The sequence below is a fragment of the Ptiloglossa arizonensis genome, chromosome 2 (genome assembly GCF_051014685.1).
Source record: "Ptiloglossa arizonensis isolate GNS036 chromosome 2, iyPtiAriz1_principal, whole genome shotgun sequence".
In the NCBI taxonomy this organism is placed as follows: Eukaryota; Metazoa; Arthropoda; class Insecta; order Hymenoptera; family Colletidae; genus Ptiloglossa; species Ptiloglossa arizonensis.
This window is the reverse complement of record NC_135049.1, coordinates 19,479,376-19,500,494: the sequence shown is the minus strand read 5'-3', so window position 1 is coordinate 19,500,494 and position 21,119 is coordinate 19,479,376. Positions and strand designations below refer to the sequence as shown.

At 40.8% G+C, this 21,119-nt stretch overlaps 2 protein-coding genes across 8 annotated transcripts in view; one reads left to right on the top strand and one right to left on the bottom strand.

Moving 5' to 3' along the window:
* LOC143155097 (enoyl-CoA hydratase domain-containing protein 3, mitochondrial) overlaps positions 1 to 21,119 on the bottom strand; it is a 38,096-nt gene that overhangs the window by 3,411 nt on the left and 13,566 nt on the right. For 2 of the 7 annotated variants that reach the window (XM_076327424.1, XM_076327431.1), the window contains exon 1: positions 4,606 to 4,825. The exons of 1 other annotated variant lie outside the window; for it this stretch is intronic. The gene's annotated coding sequence lies outside the window, so the exon portion shown is untranslated. Of the gene's footprint in view, positions 1 to 405; positions 870 to 4,605; positions 4,826 to 7,637; positions 7,871 to 21,119 lie in introns of those variants that run through there. 4 more of the 7 variants (XM_076327423.1, XM_076327425.1, XM_076327426.1 and 1 more) reach the window with 3 other exon arrangements.
* On the top strand, positions 2,034 to 20,751 carry LOC143154845 (uncharacterized). The gene is made up of 8 exons (XM_076326856.1): positions 2,034 to 2,336; positions 5,138 to 5,412; positions 7,687 to 8,081; positions 8,747 to 8,824; positions 9,123 to 12,455; positions 13,327 to 13,410; positions 15,310 to 16,245; positions 17,609 to 20,751. Exons 1-8 carry the CDS (start codon positions 2,210 to 2,212, stop codon positions 17,814 to 17,816), a joined length of 5,436 nt encoding a protein of 1,811 aa, XP_076182971.1. The 5' UTR covers positions 2,034 to 2,209; the 3' UTR covers positions 17,817 to 20,751.

The window sequence follows — 21,119 nt, the reverse complement described above, 5'->3', positions numbered from 1 at the left end:
TATAAGGTGGGTTGTGTTTAGTGGGATATACATTGACTCATTCACACGAAGTAATTTAAATGGAATTATGGATTATAAACGGTGACTGTGCATTGTATAAAATATAACAAGCTCTGTATAAATACATAATGCACAGCCGAACCGTTTCAATCGATCGCTTCTATAGTAACAAGAATTCATAAAAATACATTGTTGTATAAGAAAGAAGAGTGATATTATACTTCGGTGAGGTTTCGATTATTTGATCAAACTTACGAACTTTATGTGTAAGTCAGAGAACAGTCAGAGAAACAGTCAAAGAACCTGTCATCGGTCACCATGACAATCATTGTTTCCCCTAACAACTAACATGGCGCAGGTTGAGGGTAAGTTTGTATATGGAAAATTGCTTCTGCTAGTATTTACGAAAACTCAGTAGTTTGTCTGCCATAAATAACGCGTCGAGAGATCCTAGTCGATTGCTGCGTGAAGTTTTTCTCGCGTCGCACTTCCGTCCGGTTCCAGTTTTGCGGCCGGGACCGTTTTCTAATAATATATACGAGAACCACGCGGACACGAATGTATTCAGACGCTTGAGTGGAAAAGAGAGGAGCTAGTGACGGGTCTGAGCTAATATATCCGATATTTGATCGCGTCGATCAGTGTTTCTCGAAAGAGACACCGAACGGGTGACACGAGGTAAGGTTATACATTTTATCGTGCGTAAAATCAAACCGCCAATCGGTGAATCGATTATCGACGTGAACTTTCTTCGCGAGTGCGATCGGATGTATGGGCATATTTACATAAAAAATAATTGTACATCTCCATGGTACTTGCAACAGTGGACAAGTAATTGGTTAATGTTAATGTTGATGCACAGCGATTGGCTTTTATTAAATACACGTTAAATGTTTCGATAATCCGTATTTTACTCTAAATATTTTTCGAGATTTCTAACCTTTCGGATAATTTATCGATTTTAAAACTTAATTTTACCGCCTTTGTAATGTGTCGTAGATGTCAATATGAAAACTTACGTATATTAGCTAGGGATAGATTTTTTATTTGTTCGTACGATTGGATAATTGTGTGAATATTTCTATCGCTATTCTCTAACCTAAAATCATTTATATAGAATTATACGGATATGTATGTTCATATTCGATTTGCAAATTCTCACCGCCTACCGTATTCTTTCGAGTATTGATTAAATCCGTCACGCGTACACTATTAGGTTATTAAATCGTTATATTTAATCGTGATATAAATTGCATGGGTCACCGGTAACTCTTTACCGGAAATACAATTTATAAAACGGAATTACGCGAGCTCGAGTACAATCGATACTTTGTCACTTCGCTACGGTTCTTCGTTTGTTCGGGGAGGCTTCAAGTTCGATAAATATGAAACTAAGAAAATAATCTTACAATTACAGATTTACATTATTCCCAGTATACTCATATCACTAAAATATAAAGGGGAGAAAAATGTATTCAATGTTTACCGACAATTTCTTAATCGGATCTGATGTTTTCGTTTCTGTTATCACGGATTTTTAAGTGTATTTATTATTTGTTAAAATTACAATCGTACTTTATTTTGTTTATCTGAACACATTTGTCGAAAAGCATACGTTCGTATTAGAAATTGGATTAGACTTTTCATATTTTATTTTTCAATCCTTGCAGTAAGTCAGTTCAACAATTTGTACAAAATTGAATAACATTGTAGACAATGTCGTTTATAATTTCTTATTATAAAAATTTCATTTTTCAAGATAATATCTTTTGTAAATTGAATTAGATATACACATTACTCTTTGATAAGCTTTCGAAAGGACTTCTGATTATTTTGAATTCAACAAACATAACCTACAGATGGACTTAACCACGCAAATTTATAACGACGTAACATTACATTTCGAGAAAGTTAGAGTCGTTTGAAGGTTACGGTTGTAGATGCGCGCATTAAAGTAAGATACTTATGTGAAAAAGATTCAAACGATTGGAATACGTCGAAGCTATTTACTCGAGTGTTTTCCGCTCGAGTTATTACTCGGTCCCATCGCTACGCGAAGGAAGGAGCTGCTCCTCTTGATGCTGTCGCGGTGACAACTAAAATAAGTCTCTTTTATAAGAGGAGAAAGAGACCGCGTGGACGTTACGTACAAGAGGAGCTTCGTGGTTATGGAACGGCTCAGTCGGTGTGTCTCCATGCTGTTTGTTCGATGTTGTGCTGTGTTTCGCGGAGAACCGTTGTAAGGACGGACCAAGTACCCCCGTATGATCACTGCCCACCGAAAGTGCAATCTGTTCAATCGGATATAGTACAGCTCGAGCAATATTCCGAATCAGGTGAGACGTTACGTAGAATCTTGAACTCTTTTTGAATTTTCCCGCGCTCTCTTCAAATTCGTCTAATCTTCCTTAACCAGTGATCTGATTGTTGGTATGCTTTTATTAACGATTGCTCGAGTACTAACATCAAACTTGTCTAGTTGTTAATTAAAAATTGTACTCATGGAAATATTTCATGCAACGAACGCAATTTTCGTCTACGGTTTAACGTTGTTGTTTTGTTCTTATTAACAGTTGCTCGTGTACTAACACCGAATTTGTCCAGCTGTTAATTACAAATTTTACTTATGGGAATATTTTTTTACTTCGTGATTCTCGTTTATAGAGAATATATTTAATGTTGTTCTGCTTTTACTAATAGTTGGTCGAGTGTTAATATTGAAGTGGAATAGCTGTTGATTAAGAATTTGATTTATCGTATACAGGGTGTTTCAGAATTTGAAATACAAGTTAGTAGAACTCATTCAAAGAAGCAAAGAAGTGTTAGTGAAAATATACCTGTACAGTTTTCGTATACAATTGAAGAAGTACCCTGTATATTTGTCACAGATTGTCAGATTGTTCTTAGAAGGTATTCTAACGAGATATTCTGTGATATTTGTCCTTGAAATAATATGTTAACTTTGCGTTTGTTTGAATTGTTATCTATATCGATTCGATTCGATTTTGTTATTATTGGTTTTATAATTTTTCTTCTTAGTTCTCGAGGTAACATTACTCGAAATGTGTTTGCAGACGTTCTTGTACAAATACCAATAATACTCTTCCTTACCCAAGTCACAATTGTACCACACTTTCTTACATAGGTCAAGTACCCAGTTCTACCTAATTACAAGCTTTTCTTAAAATAAAATTTTCTAAAAGAAACCAATAACTTCTTGGTCCGTATTATTCCAACTATTACTCATTCCCGAAAAATATTCTTCAAAGAACTATTAATGACGACTTCCAGGTGTCCTTCTGGTCCTACAATCTCTAACACTAAAACAATCAACGGTGAACCTCGATAATTGTTCACGGAATATAGTAGACGAATCAGTCGTTAATTTTAAAAAGAAGTTCGAAACTGATCGAATCGACCCCTTTGGTAGTTCCACTGTTGAAACAACGACCAGTGGTTCTTCCTGGAATTAACAAAGCGAGGATCGATAAAGATTCCCGTTCTCGAGTGGTGGTCGACGAACAACCAATCGCTGGCCTTAAATTCGCGAAGGTGACACTTCGTAGAGACGTTGTACCGTAACGTTGCCATAACTAATCGCGTGAAACCGCGAACGGAAGGAATCGTCGACACTGGAGCACGCGTTGCGGATCTCATCTATGCGCGCAATAGATACAATGCACGAACGGTAACTGGTAGCTCCTAAAATGGAAGCTTGATCCTCGTGTAGGCGAGCCACTCTCGCGGGGGCGGCACCTCGTCTTCGTTGGCCTCCTCGTCGTGTGTTTAATACGATCTCGCAGGTGTACGCGATCCGCGAGCACGGAACAAGCGATCGATCGGGATCGTAGGATTAATTAACGAGCGTTAGAAGTCTGATCCGCTACCATGTTCATCGCGTTGATCTCGGGTAGCTACGACGCGTTTACTCGTTTCTGTGACCTTGCCACCGCAGCGAAGATTCCGTTCCATCGTTGTCAACTACGCGGTGTACTCGATGATCGTGCGAAATAGTTCCGAGGACCTTCCGGCTTCGATTAACACCTTCGATGTGAAGTGATATTTGTTGGTGGAACCGAGCTCGGGACTGGGTAACGGTAGATCAATATTATGGGGACAATAATAGTGGGAGTATGGTATACGGAAGGAAAATGTTACCCAGACGGTGATATCCGACTGTAATATTATCGAGGCGATAATATCGAGACTATAATATCGAGGAAAAATATTTCCAGGACTACGATACATTGAAAGCAAATACCATCGAGGGTATAATGTTGAGAAACAGTATTACCGAGGCTATAATATTGAGAACGAATATAATTGAAGCTATAATATCGGAATGGTAATATTATCAAAGTTATAATATCGGAATAGTAATATTATTGAAGCTACAATGTTGGAATAGTGATATTGTTGAAGCTATAATATTGGAATAGTAATATTGTCGAAGCTACAATATTGGAATAGCAATATTATTGAAATAGTAATATGAAAGCTATTGAGATGGTAATATCGACGATACAATATTGACACAATAATATTGAGACCATAATACCGAGAAAACATTTCCAGTTTGCTCACTTGGACGTGAACAGTACTTACATATTCTGAATCAACATTGCGCAACAAAGATTACTCGCGTATCGATCCGTCGACAGAGCTACAATAATATCGAACACAACTCGCAATATCCCTCTGCGTTCGATACAATTTACCAATAGCCACCGTTGCGCGGTAATGTCCGTCCTGTTGTCCACCCCGACAATCGTACCGTGAAAAAATCACGACCGGTCGGCTGTCCCGTGCTCGACTGTCGCTAATTCGTCGTGAAATCTGTCGACGCGCATGACGGATCGCGCAGGTTGAGTCAGATCGGATTACACGCTCCTCCCCCACCCCCTCCACTCCACCCCAGCCCGTTCCTGTTCCCTGTGCAAACACCCCGAAAAAGGATCATCTCTCGACGCGTTGATTATCGGTTCACCGATGTGCACCGATGTTTAAACATTCACGGGAATTGTTCCGACTCACTCTGCACGACAGACGTACATATCTACGGCGATTTCGCGCGCCTCCCGCGCACGAGGACAGCGCGACAACAACAGAGGAACTAATTCTCGGTAAATGGACACAGATGTGCCGCCCATCCTTCTGCCGTGCGCGATCTGCGCGCGGACTTTTATGCCGCAGTCGCTGGAGAAGCACTCCAGGATCTGCGAGCGTACCGCGGCCAGAAAGAGGAGGGTCTTCGACTCGGCCAAGCAGAGGATCCAGGGCACGGAGCTCCAGGGATTTCGATCCAGACAGGAGAAGAAACGACAAAACGAGAAAGCCAGCAGATCGTCCGCGTCTTGGAAGCAGAACCACGACGAGTTTCTGCGCGCGATACGCGCGGCTCGCTGCGAAGTCGTAAGTCCCCTGAGTTGCGCATTGCTTTGGTTTTTTCGAGATTTCCTTTTTTTGTACAAATCTCGTTCGACGTGGAGTACGATCGGTGACGGAACGAGCAAATTTCAAATATTGGGAAGAGCGAGGGAAACACTGTCCTTCAGGTTGTCACGTGCAGAGATCGTAAGTTGCAATGAATCGGACTGATTCTACTTTAAGTTGTATGTATTTTTGTTATCGATTGAGACGATCGGATCTAGCAGTTTATCACGCGACAAATGTCGCCAAGCAGAGGCGTCGAAACCGAGCGAGACGAAGCGAAAACGAGCGACGACTGAGGCGACGCATTGGCGTAGACTCGGAATATTAACTATCGATGGAATCAGAACATTTGTTTACATTTAATGATGTAATTTTGACGAAAATTTTCTCGTTTGTTTATCCTACGTATGCGATGAGCTCTTTTTGTCTATTTATAGTTTCAGCTGGTTGTTTTGAATCACTTTTTCATCGTATTTGCGGTAAATATGTGGATTCACAATTTCTTGGAATGGGGCTTTATTAATATTTTAATTGCTAACATTTTTCTTCGGAGAGTGTTATATTTTTATTCAAATCTGTACTAAAGATGCTCTTGATTTTATAAATATACACAAGGAATTTTTTTCCGCGTATACGGAGATTCTACGCCTATGCAACGCGATCGTTTAACACCTAAATGGTGGGGAGTGGTTGGAGCAAGGCCCTAATCTCTTTGATCCTCTGTCGTTCAGTTTGTAGGAATTTGAAAACTTACGATCTCTGTATAGTAAGTGTATATACCTACTATTCATTTATTTATTTTTCCACGTTTTGCATAGTTATGGAAATACGGCCCAAATGAAAGACGTGCATCAAGAACAGCAGTAATATCGATGAAAGAATTGACAAATATTTTCAAGTCCTGTAGACCCGAACTTCTTCAGTGTTGAATAAAAATAATTTGTTACTAACAATCTCCTGGTCTGTATGTGTTTCATTTGCGCCATTTTGAACTTTTCGTGTTCGTTTCGGGAAGAAATTATTGTTTATCATATTTCCCTAACTGTGCGAACTATGAAAAATTATATCGATCACCAGTCGAAAGTAATTTTTCGAAAATGCAACAGTCATGTACAAGTGTTTTTCTATCTCTCGAGATAATAACTAAAAATAACTTTTTATTACGATCCACCGTGTATATAAGAAAATGTATTCGAACGTCAAGCTGAGTTTGAAACAGTGTCGACATTATTCTTGGACTCTTGTAATTACTTAGGAATTACATTCTGTAAAATTAATTCGTGAAATCGATAGAGCAAATAACGAAAGCTATAATTATTTTATCAGTTAGGGAAACGGTACGCGATCGAGATAATAAAAGATCTAAAGAGTTCAATTGCAAGATAAAATAAACACCGAGTAACGCGTGGTGAGAATTGCAGGTAGAGCGCAGATTAACCCAGATGCATCGCGAATGATGTAAGTGCATTCGTGCGTGAGATGAATTCTCCGTGTAACACGGACCGTGATAGTATTATATTATTTATCACGGTTTTGTTGTATCCGTTGCCAAATTCAGGTTGATCGGATGCATTCAACTCTCAGCTAGATTTTTAAACCTCCAAAACGTAAAATGAATCGATAAGATTCAACACTTTTCGTATTTATTGCAATTAAACTTTCTCAAGTCAAGGTATCCACTAATCCGCATTTCTAACAATAAGAACGTGTCGTATTTAATTTCCTTTTCTCGTTAGATCGACTTACATATCAACAAACTTAATATATACGGGACAAGACTTGCAATAAGTCCCACGCAACTGGACTTGAAAAACAAAATGAAACGTAACGAGAGCAAACTTTGAATTTAAACATTCAAAGTGTGCGTATTACCGACAAAGAGATACACGTCGGACAATTAAAGCAAAAGAGCTAAATTCAATATGATTTTTAACAAACAATGAGAACACTTGTACACTTTTCAACGATTCAATTATTGTTCCATCTTTAAATATTCTTTAATTACAAATAAAACTATCCTTCGATATTAGTCCTTTTTACATTCATCCAAATACTCCAGATACTCTTATTTATTTATCAAATGTTATGTAAGAGGAGTAAAGCTTAAATAGTTGCCACATATAATTAATTCGAAAAATCAAACTCGATCATTTGCGTTCAGATAAATTTTCCACGTTAACGAGTTCACCATTAATTTTACTCACCTTTGGTTAAAAATTCAATATACCGTAATAGGAATACTATGTTGCTTAGGTGGACAGCCCGATGCAGAAACAATGCAGCAACTCGATGGCTCCCTCGAGTGCACCGACGCGTGCAAACGAACAGGGTACCTGCCCCACCTGCAACCGAAATTTTGGCATCAAAGCGTACGATCGGCACGTGGCTTGGTGTAAGGATCGAGCTGGACGTGTGACGCTGAGTCCTGCAACGAACATCGCCAAGGAACGTCTCGAGGCGCGGATGAAGTACCGTGCCCCTTTGAAGAATAACCGACAGGCCAACCGTGAGAAATATTCACCAGGTTCTGCGGTTACGCTTAATCTAGGGAACAAGACGACACTGACCACCGCCAGGGCCAAGGAAACCGTGTCAGCGCCAAATTGCAACAAGGGCAACGAGAGCCCCGTGAAACAGAAACCAGTCGTGTGAGTTATCACGATGCTCGAGAACAGAGATGTCTCTGAGTCGATCGATTCTGTTGTGTCGGTGTTTCTAAACAATAAGAGTGACAGTAGCGCAACCAGAGAACGCGCAGATGCTCCACCGAGAAATAATTAAACGAATCGTCTTGAACGAGCAGTCCTTTGTTGAGATTTGCGAATAAAATTGGAGAAAAATGATTCTAATCGTGGTAAGTGGATATTGGCTGGGGAATGAATTAAAAATGGAAAACTGTGTGGTAAAAGGTGTAACAGCAGGTAAGAAACGCGTTGTTGGGGTATATATGAATGTTCAGAGAATGAAAAATAAATAAACATGTGCATTTCAAGATTAAAGGTAAAGAGAAGAATGTCTTAACAGATATTTGCCTGAGAAAGAATTAAAAGGTTGTTACGAACGAAGAAGAAAGAATCTTTCTCTTCGGAAGAGAACAATCTTGGTCACTATATTGTTTGAGATTTTTGGTTGCGCTACTGGACAATGGTACTACGTATCGATAACTACGCACGATTAATAATTTCTCACTTCATCCAAGGAAATAATTCATAATCCGAGTTAAGAGAATTCTAACTAACCGACAAACTACTCCAAACGCAACCGATCGCTGTCAAGGTTTATTCGAAGTTCACTAATAATTTGTTTATTACAGTAAACGTTCCGGTCAAACAAAAGAGACCTCTAGTCCAATCGGTCCGATGAAATCACGACCAATCGATCGTACAAACAGGTAAACTTCCTTTCTCGTTTCTAATTACACGTTGGCGTGACCAATACGGAGAATTATCATTAGAGAAATACCTAGAACATAGTCCAAATACACGTCCGGTAATGTGCATGAGGAGAACGAAAAGGGACAAGGTTGTTTCCAAAAAAAAAAAAAAAAAAAAAGAAAAAGAAAACAAAACCCAATAATTGCTCCGACTCGTACACCACCATGTTTAGGTTCCCGCGAATACATTCTAAACGCGGAAAGACCTTTTCCTAACGTCAGGCATACATCCTTGATCCTGTTTCCTTATCCTCAGGCCGCCAGATGACGAGACCAGACCGGCGCCCCCTGTTAAAAGAATCTCCCAACTTCCTGTCCCGCCCCTAAAGCATAAGAAAGAATGTCTCGAAGAATGCGACAACGTCCAATCGCAGAGACACAAAAGACAGCCATGGATGACGCACGAGAGCCCGAGTTATCGATCCAAACAGGACCCTAAGCAACAACAGTTGCTTTGTACTAGATCACAGAGATTGAGCATCGTCACAGCGAGGAGTCAGGGTAAACCGAAACTGAACGACGTCTCCATCAACAACGATGTCACCGAAATCATGGTGAAACCGTGTAGAGTACACAAAGGGAATCAGCTCACTACTTGGAAGAGGATCAGCCACGAGAAGGACCAAACTTGCAACAATTCGGAGGACGTGGGACATCCGCGACATCCTATGCTGACTGCTCGTCTATTCGAACCCAAGGATCGATCGATCGAGTACTCTGTAAACGTGGAACAAGTGAAGAGCTCTATCGAGCTGAACCAAGTGTCGGATACTCTTAAGAAGGATGCACGATCTAACAACGAAGACACCACTGAGCCGATCTCGGAGAACGCAAGCTCGAATTGGCCGCTGGTTCACACACCGAGGCTGAATCGAACCTACTCGTTCAAGTACGACGATCTCGACGACGAAATGGCTAGTAAAAAGAAATGGCAACCGGTGAAGCACAGCCCTCGTGTAGAGTTTTGTCTCGGTGACCTGGAGAGAGTCAGTCGGTTGCATTTCTCCTCGTTGAATGCCTCTTACTTGGTAAAATTGAACGCGAACGATCAATCTAGAACGATTCGTGCTGCGACCGAAGATCAACCACTGTTGGACGATTTACCGTCCCAGGAACAAACGAGTCTGGAGAACCTGGATTTCAAATCATCTAGGAGCAAGATTCTGGAGAAGAAACGACTCACGTCATCGGCTCTCGCGCAATTCTCGCGACAGAACGTGGAACGAACCCAGGTGGATTCGGAACAAGGATCTGCGCGGGTGTATCCTGTGGAGAAGAATGATACCGTTGAGTCGAACGACCTGACGAGAACAAACGACGAAAGCTCGCCGAGTTGCGAGAAACTTGAACTCTCAGGACATTCCGACACGAGTGACGATACCAAATTGCAAGCTCCAGTTTCTCCGGTGGAGTGTCTGTACCACGAGAGTTTGAAAGACTCGGCAATCAAGAAAGAGGACACGTCCGACGAACCAGAAGCTAGACAACCGACGTCCTGCAGCGTCAAAGAGAACGAGATTGATTCCGATGCGAAGAGTGTGGTAGAATCTATCAGAGACGAGCTGGAGTTTTCATTGTACAGCATCAAGAATGACGAACCTAACTCCGATGTAAAGAATGTAGAGCCTTTCAGGGACGAGTTGGAACTCTCATTGCACAGCGTTAAAGAGAACGAACCTGATTCTGTTGCAAAGAGTGCGGCAGAGTCTTTCAGGGACGAGTTGGAACTTTTTTTGCACAGCGTTAAAGAGAACGAGCCTGATTCTGTTGCAAAGAGTGCGGCAGAGCCTTTCAGAGACGAGCTGGAACTTTTTTTGCACAGCGTTAAAGAGAACGAGCCTGATTCTGTTGCAAAGAGTGCGGCAGAGTCTTTCAGGGACGAGTTGGAACTTTTTTTGCACAGTGTTAAAGAGAACGAGCCTGATTCTGTTGCAAAGAGTGCGGCAGAGTCTTTCAGGGACGAGTTGGAACTTTTTTTGCACAGTGTTAAAGAGAACGAGCCTGATTCTGTTGCAAAGAGTGCAGCAGAGTCTTTCAGGGACGAGTTGGAACTTTTTTTGCACAGCGTTAAAGAGAACGAGCCTGATTCTGTTGCAAAGAGTGCAGCAGAGTCTTTCAGGGACGAGTTGGAACTTTTTTTGCACAGCGTTAAAGAGAACGAACCTGATTCTGTTAAGAAGAGTGCGGCAGAGCCTTTCAGAGACGAGCTGGAATTTTCTGCCGCGATAAGCGAGTACGACGATGACTTTGCACCATCAATAGCAATGGAACCTGAACCGTTACTCACGCAACACGAACTGCGTTTGAACAGATCGAGCACACCGTTCGACAGTGTGCTAGATCCTTTGGATACAAACTGTGTCGAGTACGATACCTCGAGGGAAGAATCGGGTACACCGATGAACGAGTGGAAGATGACCATAGACGCGGATAGAGGGGCAGAGATGTTGTACCGCGTTGAACCTAAAGTTACCCACTGTTCCATTGTTCATGACCAAGCTCAGAAATCAACGAACATCGATTTTGAAAGGAAAGTTACCGAGAGTCGACAGTGTTCGAGCAACACGTGTTGCAAGGACCTTCAACAAGATGGTGTTGCGAGAACCTTCACCGAAAGTGTCTCAACTGATGTCTCGACATTTCTATTCGAGCAAAAGGAAGAAATAGCTAAAGAGGTGCTTAGAAAAGACACTGCCAGTCAAACGAGCCTATGCAAATGTCGGTGTGATTATTTTGAGTTCAAAAGAGAGAATGATACCAGAATCGAGGAATCCTTCGAATTTGAACCACCAGGTGACAATCCTGGAGAAGACAATCCTTTGGAGAACAGAAGTACGAGGTGTTCGACGATCAAGGAAGAATCTTCAGAAATGTTAGCTACATTGGACTTTGAAGATTCCAGGGAACACGAGTTGCAGACTGAACAGTGTGGTAGAAATTTGGACAAAAGTGTCGTTGTCGATCCGGATGACAATTCTTTCGTGGACTCGATCAAACTGACAGAGGTACAAGAGATCTACAAGAATCGTGGGTTCAGAGATTTGGACTACGATAGCGACAATACTGTCAAGGGAAACGCCATAAGAAACGCGACAAACGAGTCTCCTATGGTTGGAAAGAATGGAATCGATGTACGAAATCTACGTTCGTTAATTTTATCGGAGTCTCGCGTCAAACTGAAGAAATCGAACTTGAAGACGTGTCGATCGAAACCTCCAGAAACGGAGAGTAAATTGTTTAAAAGTAACAACAGTAGCGACAGTTTATCAACCGTCGACGAGATAGAGATTGACGATGTCCGACAAGTAAAGTCAGTTGAGGTGGAGACCATCGAGGAGTTCGGTACAAGGAACAAAAGTATCAGATTCAGGATATTGCCCGAGATCAAAGAGACCACGGTGATCGTTAAGGGTAATTGCGAAGCGGAGACGATTAACGCGCAAACTTATTGGGAGAAGGCATCGAAAGCCACGAAGAATCGATTGATTAATCTCGATCCACCGTATCAGGGGGCGAGCAGGTTTCTTAAGAGAAATCCGAAAGTTCGTATCCTACCACCCGTTCCCAGTAACACCTTGATAAAGTGCAGGTAGGAGCCGGCCTGACAGATCGTACAATAATTTATAATTTCATAGGGTGTATTCGTATCGCGGTGATTCTCGTTTTCGAACGAGAATTTTACGACACGATTACAGCAACTCCTCGTTAAAAGTACCGATTCTTACCTCGATAAAATTTTAGGAATCTTCACCACTGTTTTTTTTTTATTATATATTCATGGCAGTATTATTAATGGATCGGTGAAGTTTCCCCGATAAGAATAAGTACAAACACGACTATATTTGAGGACACAGGTATTTTCAAAATTCAAAAATATTTCGTTTCGAGTATAATTAAAAATGATTCGAGAAAGGTCGCGTTTGGACTCATCCTCGTTGAAAGACTGATGCAGAATATAAACATTTTTATTTTGTATTAGTTCGTACTCGCTCGACGACCTCTGTTCTAGATATTAAATACCTACCCCGGTTTCTAGCAAACTGATAAATCCGTCACTCGAAAGCGGGAAATACCGTACCTGTTTACCTTAATTATTCCCATTTCTACGACATGTAGAATCACCGTCAGTTCCTCCTTATCTGAAATTACACATTCTACGTAACGCAGAGAAGATTAGGAACCAATCGTACCGTAAACATTTCCAGATCCGTGACCGTACAATTTTCAGTCGTCCTTGCGACGACTATACTTCCAAAGTTTGCCCACCGGTTCTAGAAAACCCCTCTATCCAACCAAACTCGATTTTCACTGCGGCAAAAGTATATTTTGCATCACAGGCTTCGAATTCGAATAAAAACGTAACACACAGGATTCGATCTTGTCTGAATTAATCACACATCGAAGAACATCGACTTCTGCACCGTACTTAGAGTTCACCTAACACACGTACGATATTGTAGGAATTTGACACTGCCATTACGTCCCGTATGGAGCAATTACGTGCGCAGAAGACCGGATTTTAATCTTGTACTTAGCGGTAGAACGTAAGTTTCAGGCGGTTGAACGAATTGCCAAGTCAGATTTCTGGTTTCTCGCGGACAAAATTTTTAACCGTACCAATCCACGTGTGTCTAACTTAAATATAAATCTATATATAAATTGAATGGTCCAACGGTTCGTACGTTGTCGAAACTCGTCCCGCGGAAGCTGTTCACCGATGAAAGCTTGAAACCGGATTTTGTCAAAACATCGAACCGCAAATGTAATCTTGGCACGTTCGTCGATGTACTCTGCATCGCATGCCTATCACCACACGAATTTAACCGCTGCGTTGTACAAAGATTTGCTTTGGGAACTGATTGAACAATATGCTTTGCCCGTTTGCCCGAGGCTGAAAGGCTTAACCGATTATTCGTGTACATATCGTTATCTCGTCACAGGATTTATCGTTGCAACCGCATCGACCGATATTCTAGAGCATCGACACTTACATCCGAGAGTTCGATGTACTCGTGAATGAAACTCGTCAGCGCATGAAGGAAAGACAAAAACGTTTGGCAAATTTTCTTTTATCACCAGCCTCGTTCCATTTGTTACAGCACGTTTTATACATTGATACACCTGATGTGGGTGATGGTCTTATTTACTCGATTATGGATTGTAGAATTATTAAGAAAATTTGGTGAAATTGAAAACCCATCGACGAAGAGAAATCGTGGAGATCAAAATTGTTACGAATTTACGTTACGTTGCATGGAAGCCTGGAGATGACACTCTAAACACAGTTATGGTTTTATTGGTCACACTGAGAGTGCTGTTAGCTTAGGTTATCGGTTTTGTTATATTTTTTCTTGCTTGCGACCAACGCGAGGAATTCCTGCAACAATGTCGTACACACGTGTGTGTAAAAATTAAATTATTTAATTCGAATTAATCGTTATGTTAAAGGATTGTAAAGTTATTTGTTTGTGTTTTGAATTATACTTTTAGTAGCAGCTGGTACGGTGACGTAACGGGTTAACGTGTTGAAACGTTCGAAGCGCTTTTTCAATTAGCTTTTATCGAAATAATTCAATCAGTGATAGAAAATTATACGCTACGCTTTGCACGTATATCTCATAAAATTTCGGAGACGAATTCAACGGTAAAAGTGACAAATAATATTGTTTTTAAATTACAACCGTCTTTATTGTCGATTTGTATCGTTCTTATGAAACGACATAAGAGTATTTGCTAATTGAGGAATTTACAACGATAATGACGTTTGTCGCAAAGTATAAATATTCAGAAGGAAAAAAACTACAGTAGAACCTCGATAAATGCAAGCTCCATGACTGCATGCACACCCCGTTAATTGCACCGGATCGACAAACGGAGAGGATTTCTCTTTTTATTGTCGTATCTTGAATATTCCTCCGAATTCATGCTCGTCCTTTATGATACAATCTGTGTACGCATCAAGACAATCAATTTGGTATTTAACACTGTTGATAACAAATTCGAAATTCTTCGAAACATTCACAGCCTTGATACTAGATCGATCGCCTTACAAAGGTCACGATCGTTCTTTATATTTACTAATATACTAAAATATTAAACCTTAATTTTCTTCGAACGAATTTTTTCGAATACAAACAATTCCATCTTGTAATATAAAATAAACTAGATATCTCATTTGTAACGTGTACAACATTGTCTTTCTATTTTTCTCTTCGTTTCGATCTTTCATATCCGCTACATATATCTATGCACTAATGGAAATTCATTCCATTTAAATAAATAAATGTAGTACCAGGGGTACTTCATCCATAATAGCGAAAGATTGTTAAAACCAGTGTTAGATACCAAACTGTCACCACTTACCCCAAACATCGGACGATAAATCACCTTGAAAAGAAAAATCTTCAGACTCGTCACCATTAAAGGCTTCTCCCTGCTTTCAGCGGTAAGGATTACGATCCCTTCCTGCTGGCGGAGCAACAAATGAATGACCTATCCGACGCGAGCGAGCAATCGACGACGAATAGTCCACCGCTCGAGCAAAACCGCGAAGTATCGTTCCCTCTCTCTCACTCCTCCGCCTTTGTTAAATATCCCCATCAACCATCCTTCTCGAATCCTGAGAAACGAACGTCCTTGATAGCACCGCCTACGGAATTCGATGACCTCACCTCCGATTTCTCGAGCGACTCGACCGAGACGAACTCATTGTCTCGCGAGGTATTTCTCGCGGACAACAAAGAGTTGAAAGACTCGAAGGCAGACGTGGACAAAAGATCACCAGCCAGAGAGCTAGGTAGACGAGTGATCATCGATAAATCGAAAGCACTGGGCGGTGGAGATGTGGACGACACGACGAGCCGGGGTAGCAGGAGTTTCGTTGGCAGCACGGATAGAGCACGTAAGATCCTCGACAAGGTCTCACCTAAGGTTGTCCGACCTACCGTGAATCGTTCGTGTTCGGTTCGAGCTGCCTCCGCTCCTAAGACCACCCCGGATAGAAAACCCGTGAACAGTTCTCAGGAGTCGAAGGAATCGCGTAAAAGGAACGAGAGTCAGAGGTCCTCGTCGACCAGTCTGAACAATCGAAACAACAATTACGTTAACCTTTCGAGCAGCAATCTCAGCCTCAGCTCCATAGTGTCCTCCGACGTGGACATCAAGCGATCGAACTCCGTGTTCGACGAGCTGATGACCTCGTTCGAGGACGAGAATGGCTCCTTCCCATCCTTGAAATCCCTCTTAAAGAACGATTCCTTGTCCAGCCCCATTCGCGGCAGACAACGTGGTGAACAGATCAGCGACGAGGAGCTCTCTTCACCGGAAAGCTACAAGAGGCAGGATCACAGCAAACTGAGCGGGGATTCCGCGTACAGCAGGTTAATATACTATCTTGTATTATGGTCTCCTCTTAACCCATCTCTCGACCACCGTAAGCGTACTAGTACGATCTCTCATGATTGATCGACACTTTGAGAGTACTGGTACGCTCTCTCGTGATTAGCTACTGACACCTTGAGGGTATCGGTACACTCTCTCGTTATTGGTTACTGACATCTTGTGGGTACCCGTATGCTTTTTCGTTACTGGCTACTGACACCTTGAAAGTACCGGTATGCTCTTTCGTTACTGGCTACTGACACCTTGAGAGTATCGGTATGCTCTTTCGTTATTGACTACTGACACCTTGTAGGTATCGGTACACTCTCTCGTTATTGGCTACTGACATCTTGAGGATATCCGTATGCTTTTTCGTTACTGACTACTGACACCTTAAGAGTACCGATATGCTTTTTCATTATTGACTACTGATATCTTGAGGGTACCGGTACACTCTCTCGTTATTGGCTACTGACACCTTGAGGGTACCGGTATGCTTTTTCGTTATTGGCTACTGACACCTTGAGGGTACCGGTATGCTTTTTCGTTATTGGCTACTGACACCTTGAGGGTATCAGTACACTCTCGTTATTGGCTACTGACACCTTGAGGGTACCGGTACGTTCTTTTACGACTAACAAGTCAACACGTAGGTTCATGATTGCTAGGGTGGATCAAAGCGTGTGTAATTTTATCAAACCTTCGTCTGTCGTTTAAAAATACACGCATTGAACTACGATCATTGAAACAATCGAATACATTTGACGAAAAAATTTGGTCAATCGCGTGTCACTTTGCCCGAAATGATAGAAAAAGTATTTTATGACAAACGATCGATAAAATTACATAGTGGTCACATTCTCGGATCGTTCGGGTTCAAGCACCTCGATATGTTTAGACAAGCTTAGTGTACAGATTGTTAAGTTATTTTTAATCAAAATTGACTATAAACAGAAAAGGTAACTTCAATTTCTACTTCGTTCTTTCTTCAAATTAGTTCAATCATTGCACACTGTACATTTCGGTTCTATTTTTATCGTATCTCGATAATTTATTCATGTATTTCATTTTACGTCTTTATCGCACATTTTCCGAGTACAAATATTGGAGTATAATATTAGTACGTGTTTACAACTAATACGAACGTCGAAAAGAATTCTCTCCTTTCACTTACTTCGCAAGCGCTCTTTGCGACAAATATGATTACTATTTTACCAACGAGTTTCTCGTAGTGAGAAAAGAAAATAAATCCAGTATCAAGTTCTAGATATGTGACGTCGATCACGCTTATACGCCATAACGTTCCCCGACACCGTGCAACCCCCTGCATGCCTAAAACCCCGTTCAATTTCTTCCTCCTAGTTTAAATCGCAAATATTCGCACCATGGACGCAGCACCAACGATGTCGTGGGACGCCTCGAGGAAGACTTACCGAGACACAATCGTCGCAATGGCGACACGCTTCAGTCCAAGTGTAAAATGTCCAAGTTTTGCCACGAGTGCGGCTCCAGGTTCCCGGAAACAGCGAAATTTTGCTGCGAGTGCGGCATCAGGAGACTGGTCCTCTGAAGCATCTCCTCGACATCGAACAACTACTTCGAAACTCGAGGGGACGACTTTCAGATCAATTTCCTACGATATCGCGGGGAAACAGCTCCGTGACGCACTCTTCGAAGTCGCGATCGAGAAACATACACACACGCGTTAAACAACACGGGGAATGTTCGATTCGCGACGACTTGTTACTAAACACAAGCAGAGATCATGGTTTTGAACGTGTATTAAAAGTATGTGTGTGTGTGTGTAATCTTTGGTACACGTTTGCCTGTGTATTAAAAGTATCGGTGTAATTATTATTACCCGTGTACCAAAAGTATCGGTGTAATTGTTATTACCCGTGTACCAAAAGTATCGGTGTAATTATTATTACCCATGTACCAAAAGTATCGGTGTAATTATTATTACCCGTGTACCAAAAGTATCGGTGCAATTGTTATTACCCGTGTACCAAAAGTATCGGTGTAATTATTATTACCCGTGTACCAAAGGTATCGGTGTAATTTTTAGTACCCGTGTACCAAAAGTATCGGTGTAATTGTTATTGCCCGTGTACCAAAAGTATCGGTGTAATTTTTAGTACTCGTTTGTCCCGTGGATCATTTCACGCATGTTAACTAACATTCGCGTACTTCGATTCGTATAATTTTAGGAATACGACTAATTGGCAGGGTACGGAAATATATTCGAACACCAAATCGCCAAAATTCAAAAGAGAACGTGGATTTGGAAAATTCGAAATTCTATCTCCAATTGCATTCGCTGCAAAATGCAGTTTTTCATTGCGAGAAAATATAAATAAATTAAAGTTTCTATACCAAAGCGGAGGATCGATCGAACAAATTGTATTAATGGGGGTAGTTTTGGAATTTATTTTTGTATCTGTAACTTGAACATTTTCTGTAACATGTTTGAAAAATTATACGAATTCAAGTACAGGTTGATACGCGTGTATTTAAGTATTCGTGAAACGATACACAGGTACTCTTGTATTTAAAATTACACGTACTCAAGTACGTTAAATACACGTGAAATAGAAATCTCTGGACACAAGTAATCACAATATGTACAGTGTCGCTCAAAAGTATTCGATTGCTTGTTACGTGTGCATCTGGTGAGGAATAAGAGTTTATTATTTCTAACGAGTTAACAATGCACGTAACGTTACCGTTCCCGCGTAAGTAAATACTCAAAGTGATACAAATATACGTAAGCTCGAAGATGCAGCTACGCGCTTTCGGTAAATGGAAATAAATTTTGATTTATTTAACGAACCATCGAATACTTCTGAGTCTATACTTTAGGTCTTTGAGGGTACGAACACGTTGGCACGAAGGAATTGAACGTAGAATTATTTTAAATATCCGTGAATTGTCCGAACAGATGATTCTTGTAGTTTGAAGCTAAGGTTAAAAGCGCGCTTTGTACTCTAGTCACTTATGGCGGTTATCGAGAGTTCCAGCGACCGTGCAGAGAGATTAAATTCTCGTTATTAGGGAACACATGAGAAACAAACGTCAATTGAAGATGATAGAACCAAGAAACTAATCGACAACCGAGTGGTTATACGTATAATATATATTCTACGAAATAATATATCGGCGTAGAGGATTTTTATTAGATTGTAATCAACGCTAAGATATCACTTAAAAAAATTCAATTCGATTGCATCCGAACAATAATTGGTTTAGGTTTGGTCCATGCTCAAACGAGTCGAACTCGAACCGTGTAAAACACGAGGGAAGGAAGCTTCTTTGTAATATCGTTTGCAGCTGTTAAAAACAAAAAAATATGTAAAACGTAAAAACCGTATTGTTACACGATCGACGTACTATGTAATAATTAAGCTGTTGTACGGTCTGGAGTACTACCGCATACTAAAATCTTGAAGCCCCTTTTTAACACCTTGTAGACTGTGCACATTGCCCTGAAAATAATGGACGTATATATTTCGAATAAATTCTATTTAATTTACAATAATGAGCGTGTAGTTACCGATATGCAACGTCACACGTTTGCATTTTCTTGCGTTCAATGTACTGTTGGCAGCCGAAGAAAACTTACCGAGCTTTAATTATGTTTCTTTGTGTCTGGCTAAGCAGTCGCGTGCTAGAAAACAGTCTAAATTCAACATCGACCAACAGATGGCGCTCTATCTGGGCGTGGCTTAATCGTACGCGTCAGAGAGTGGGGGGAGCACCGACCTATCCGGACACACGTTCCAGCCAGAGTAGTTTTCGTTGTCTCCCAACAGTACACAAGATCGCGCCTCTTAGGTGGAAATAATTATTCTCAGCGATATTTGTTTGCTCTTTTCGAGTATCGTCTGTTCCTTTGTTTACGTATTTTCTCACCAATTAAGTTCCGTGTTTGCCCCAGAACAAACGCGTTAACATCAGTCTTCTTTTCGATGAAATTAGCATAATTGTTTTATAAGCTTTTTATACGAGAGAGCACAAGGAAGAAAAGAAAAAAAAAAGAAACATAAATTGATCACACGCCTATATTCAGTCACGCGTCATTTGTGTGTGTAATGAAATAATTATATCGTAAGCTTAGTGTTATCTGAAATGGACGCAATTCTCTAATATTATACTACGTCGAGTAACACAACCAGTAGTTTAACCGTGGAAACGCGTTACTAGGGATTACGAGTTACAACAAAGATAACTTACCGAAACTCACGATCCGCGTTTCTTTTTTTTTTTTTTTTTTAACGAATCTAACAACAGGTAATCCGAAACGAGGGCAGAATTGTCACGAATTTTATAGTCTCGATATACTAGTAGTTACCAATTAGCTCTCTGGTGTCTAAAGAGTACCAAAAAGGGAATCCGTAGAAAGGCGGACTAATTGTATACTATCGTAATATAACAATAAATGGTCTATGTTTCGAAACTGTATTTTTGCAAGTGCAATAAAGTTATGCTTGTATTATTATCGATAATCCTTCTGGCGCAAATCTCATTATAACCAATCCTGATCCAAACCCAATACCGATACAAATTCTCACTCCTTATCATGATACTTTAGCTCCATTCACACATTTATCGATACCTCCTACCAAACTGGACAATACTGTATCAAACTACAATCTTTGGTCTCTGGTATATTTGTCCTTAGAGCCATCGACCTAAATTTGCAAACATTGATAACGATCACACAATCATCTCTACCTCACCCCCCCTTACCATCTCTCCTTTCTCTCTTCCAATATTCTTCTTCTTGACTCCAATCTTCCTCCACTTGATTCTACTCTTTTCTTTAAAAATACGTTCAAATACACTGTGCTCGCGACTCCTTGCCCCCGTGAAA

Excerpts from the sequence above, each read along its gene's own strand:
- LOC143154845 (XM_076326856.1), top strand. The coding sequence starts at position 2,210 with ATGTTGTGCTGTGTTTCGCGGAGAACCGTTGTAAGGACGGACCAAGTA. Across the intron at positions 5,413-7,686 it reads GCGCGGCTCGCTGCGAAGTC|GTGGACAGCCCGATGCAGAA; the intron begins GTAAGTCCCCTG and ends TATGTTGCTTAG. Across the intron at positions 12,456-13,326 it reads AACACCTTGATAAAGTGCAG|GAATTTGACACTGCCATTAC; the intron begins GTAGGAGCCGGC and ends ACGATATTGTAG.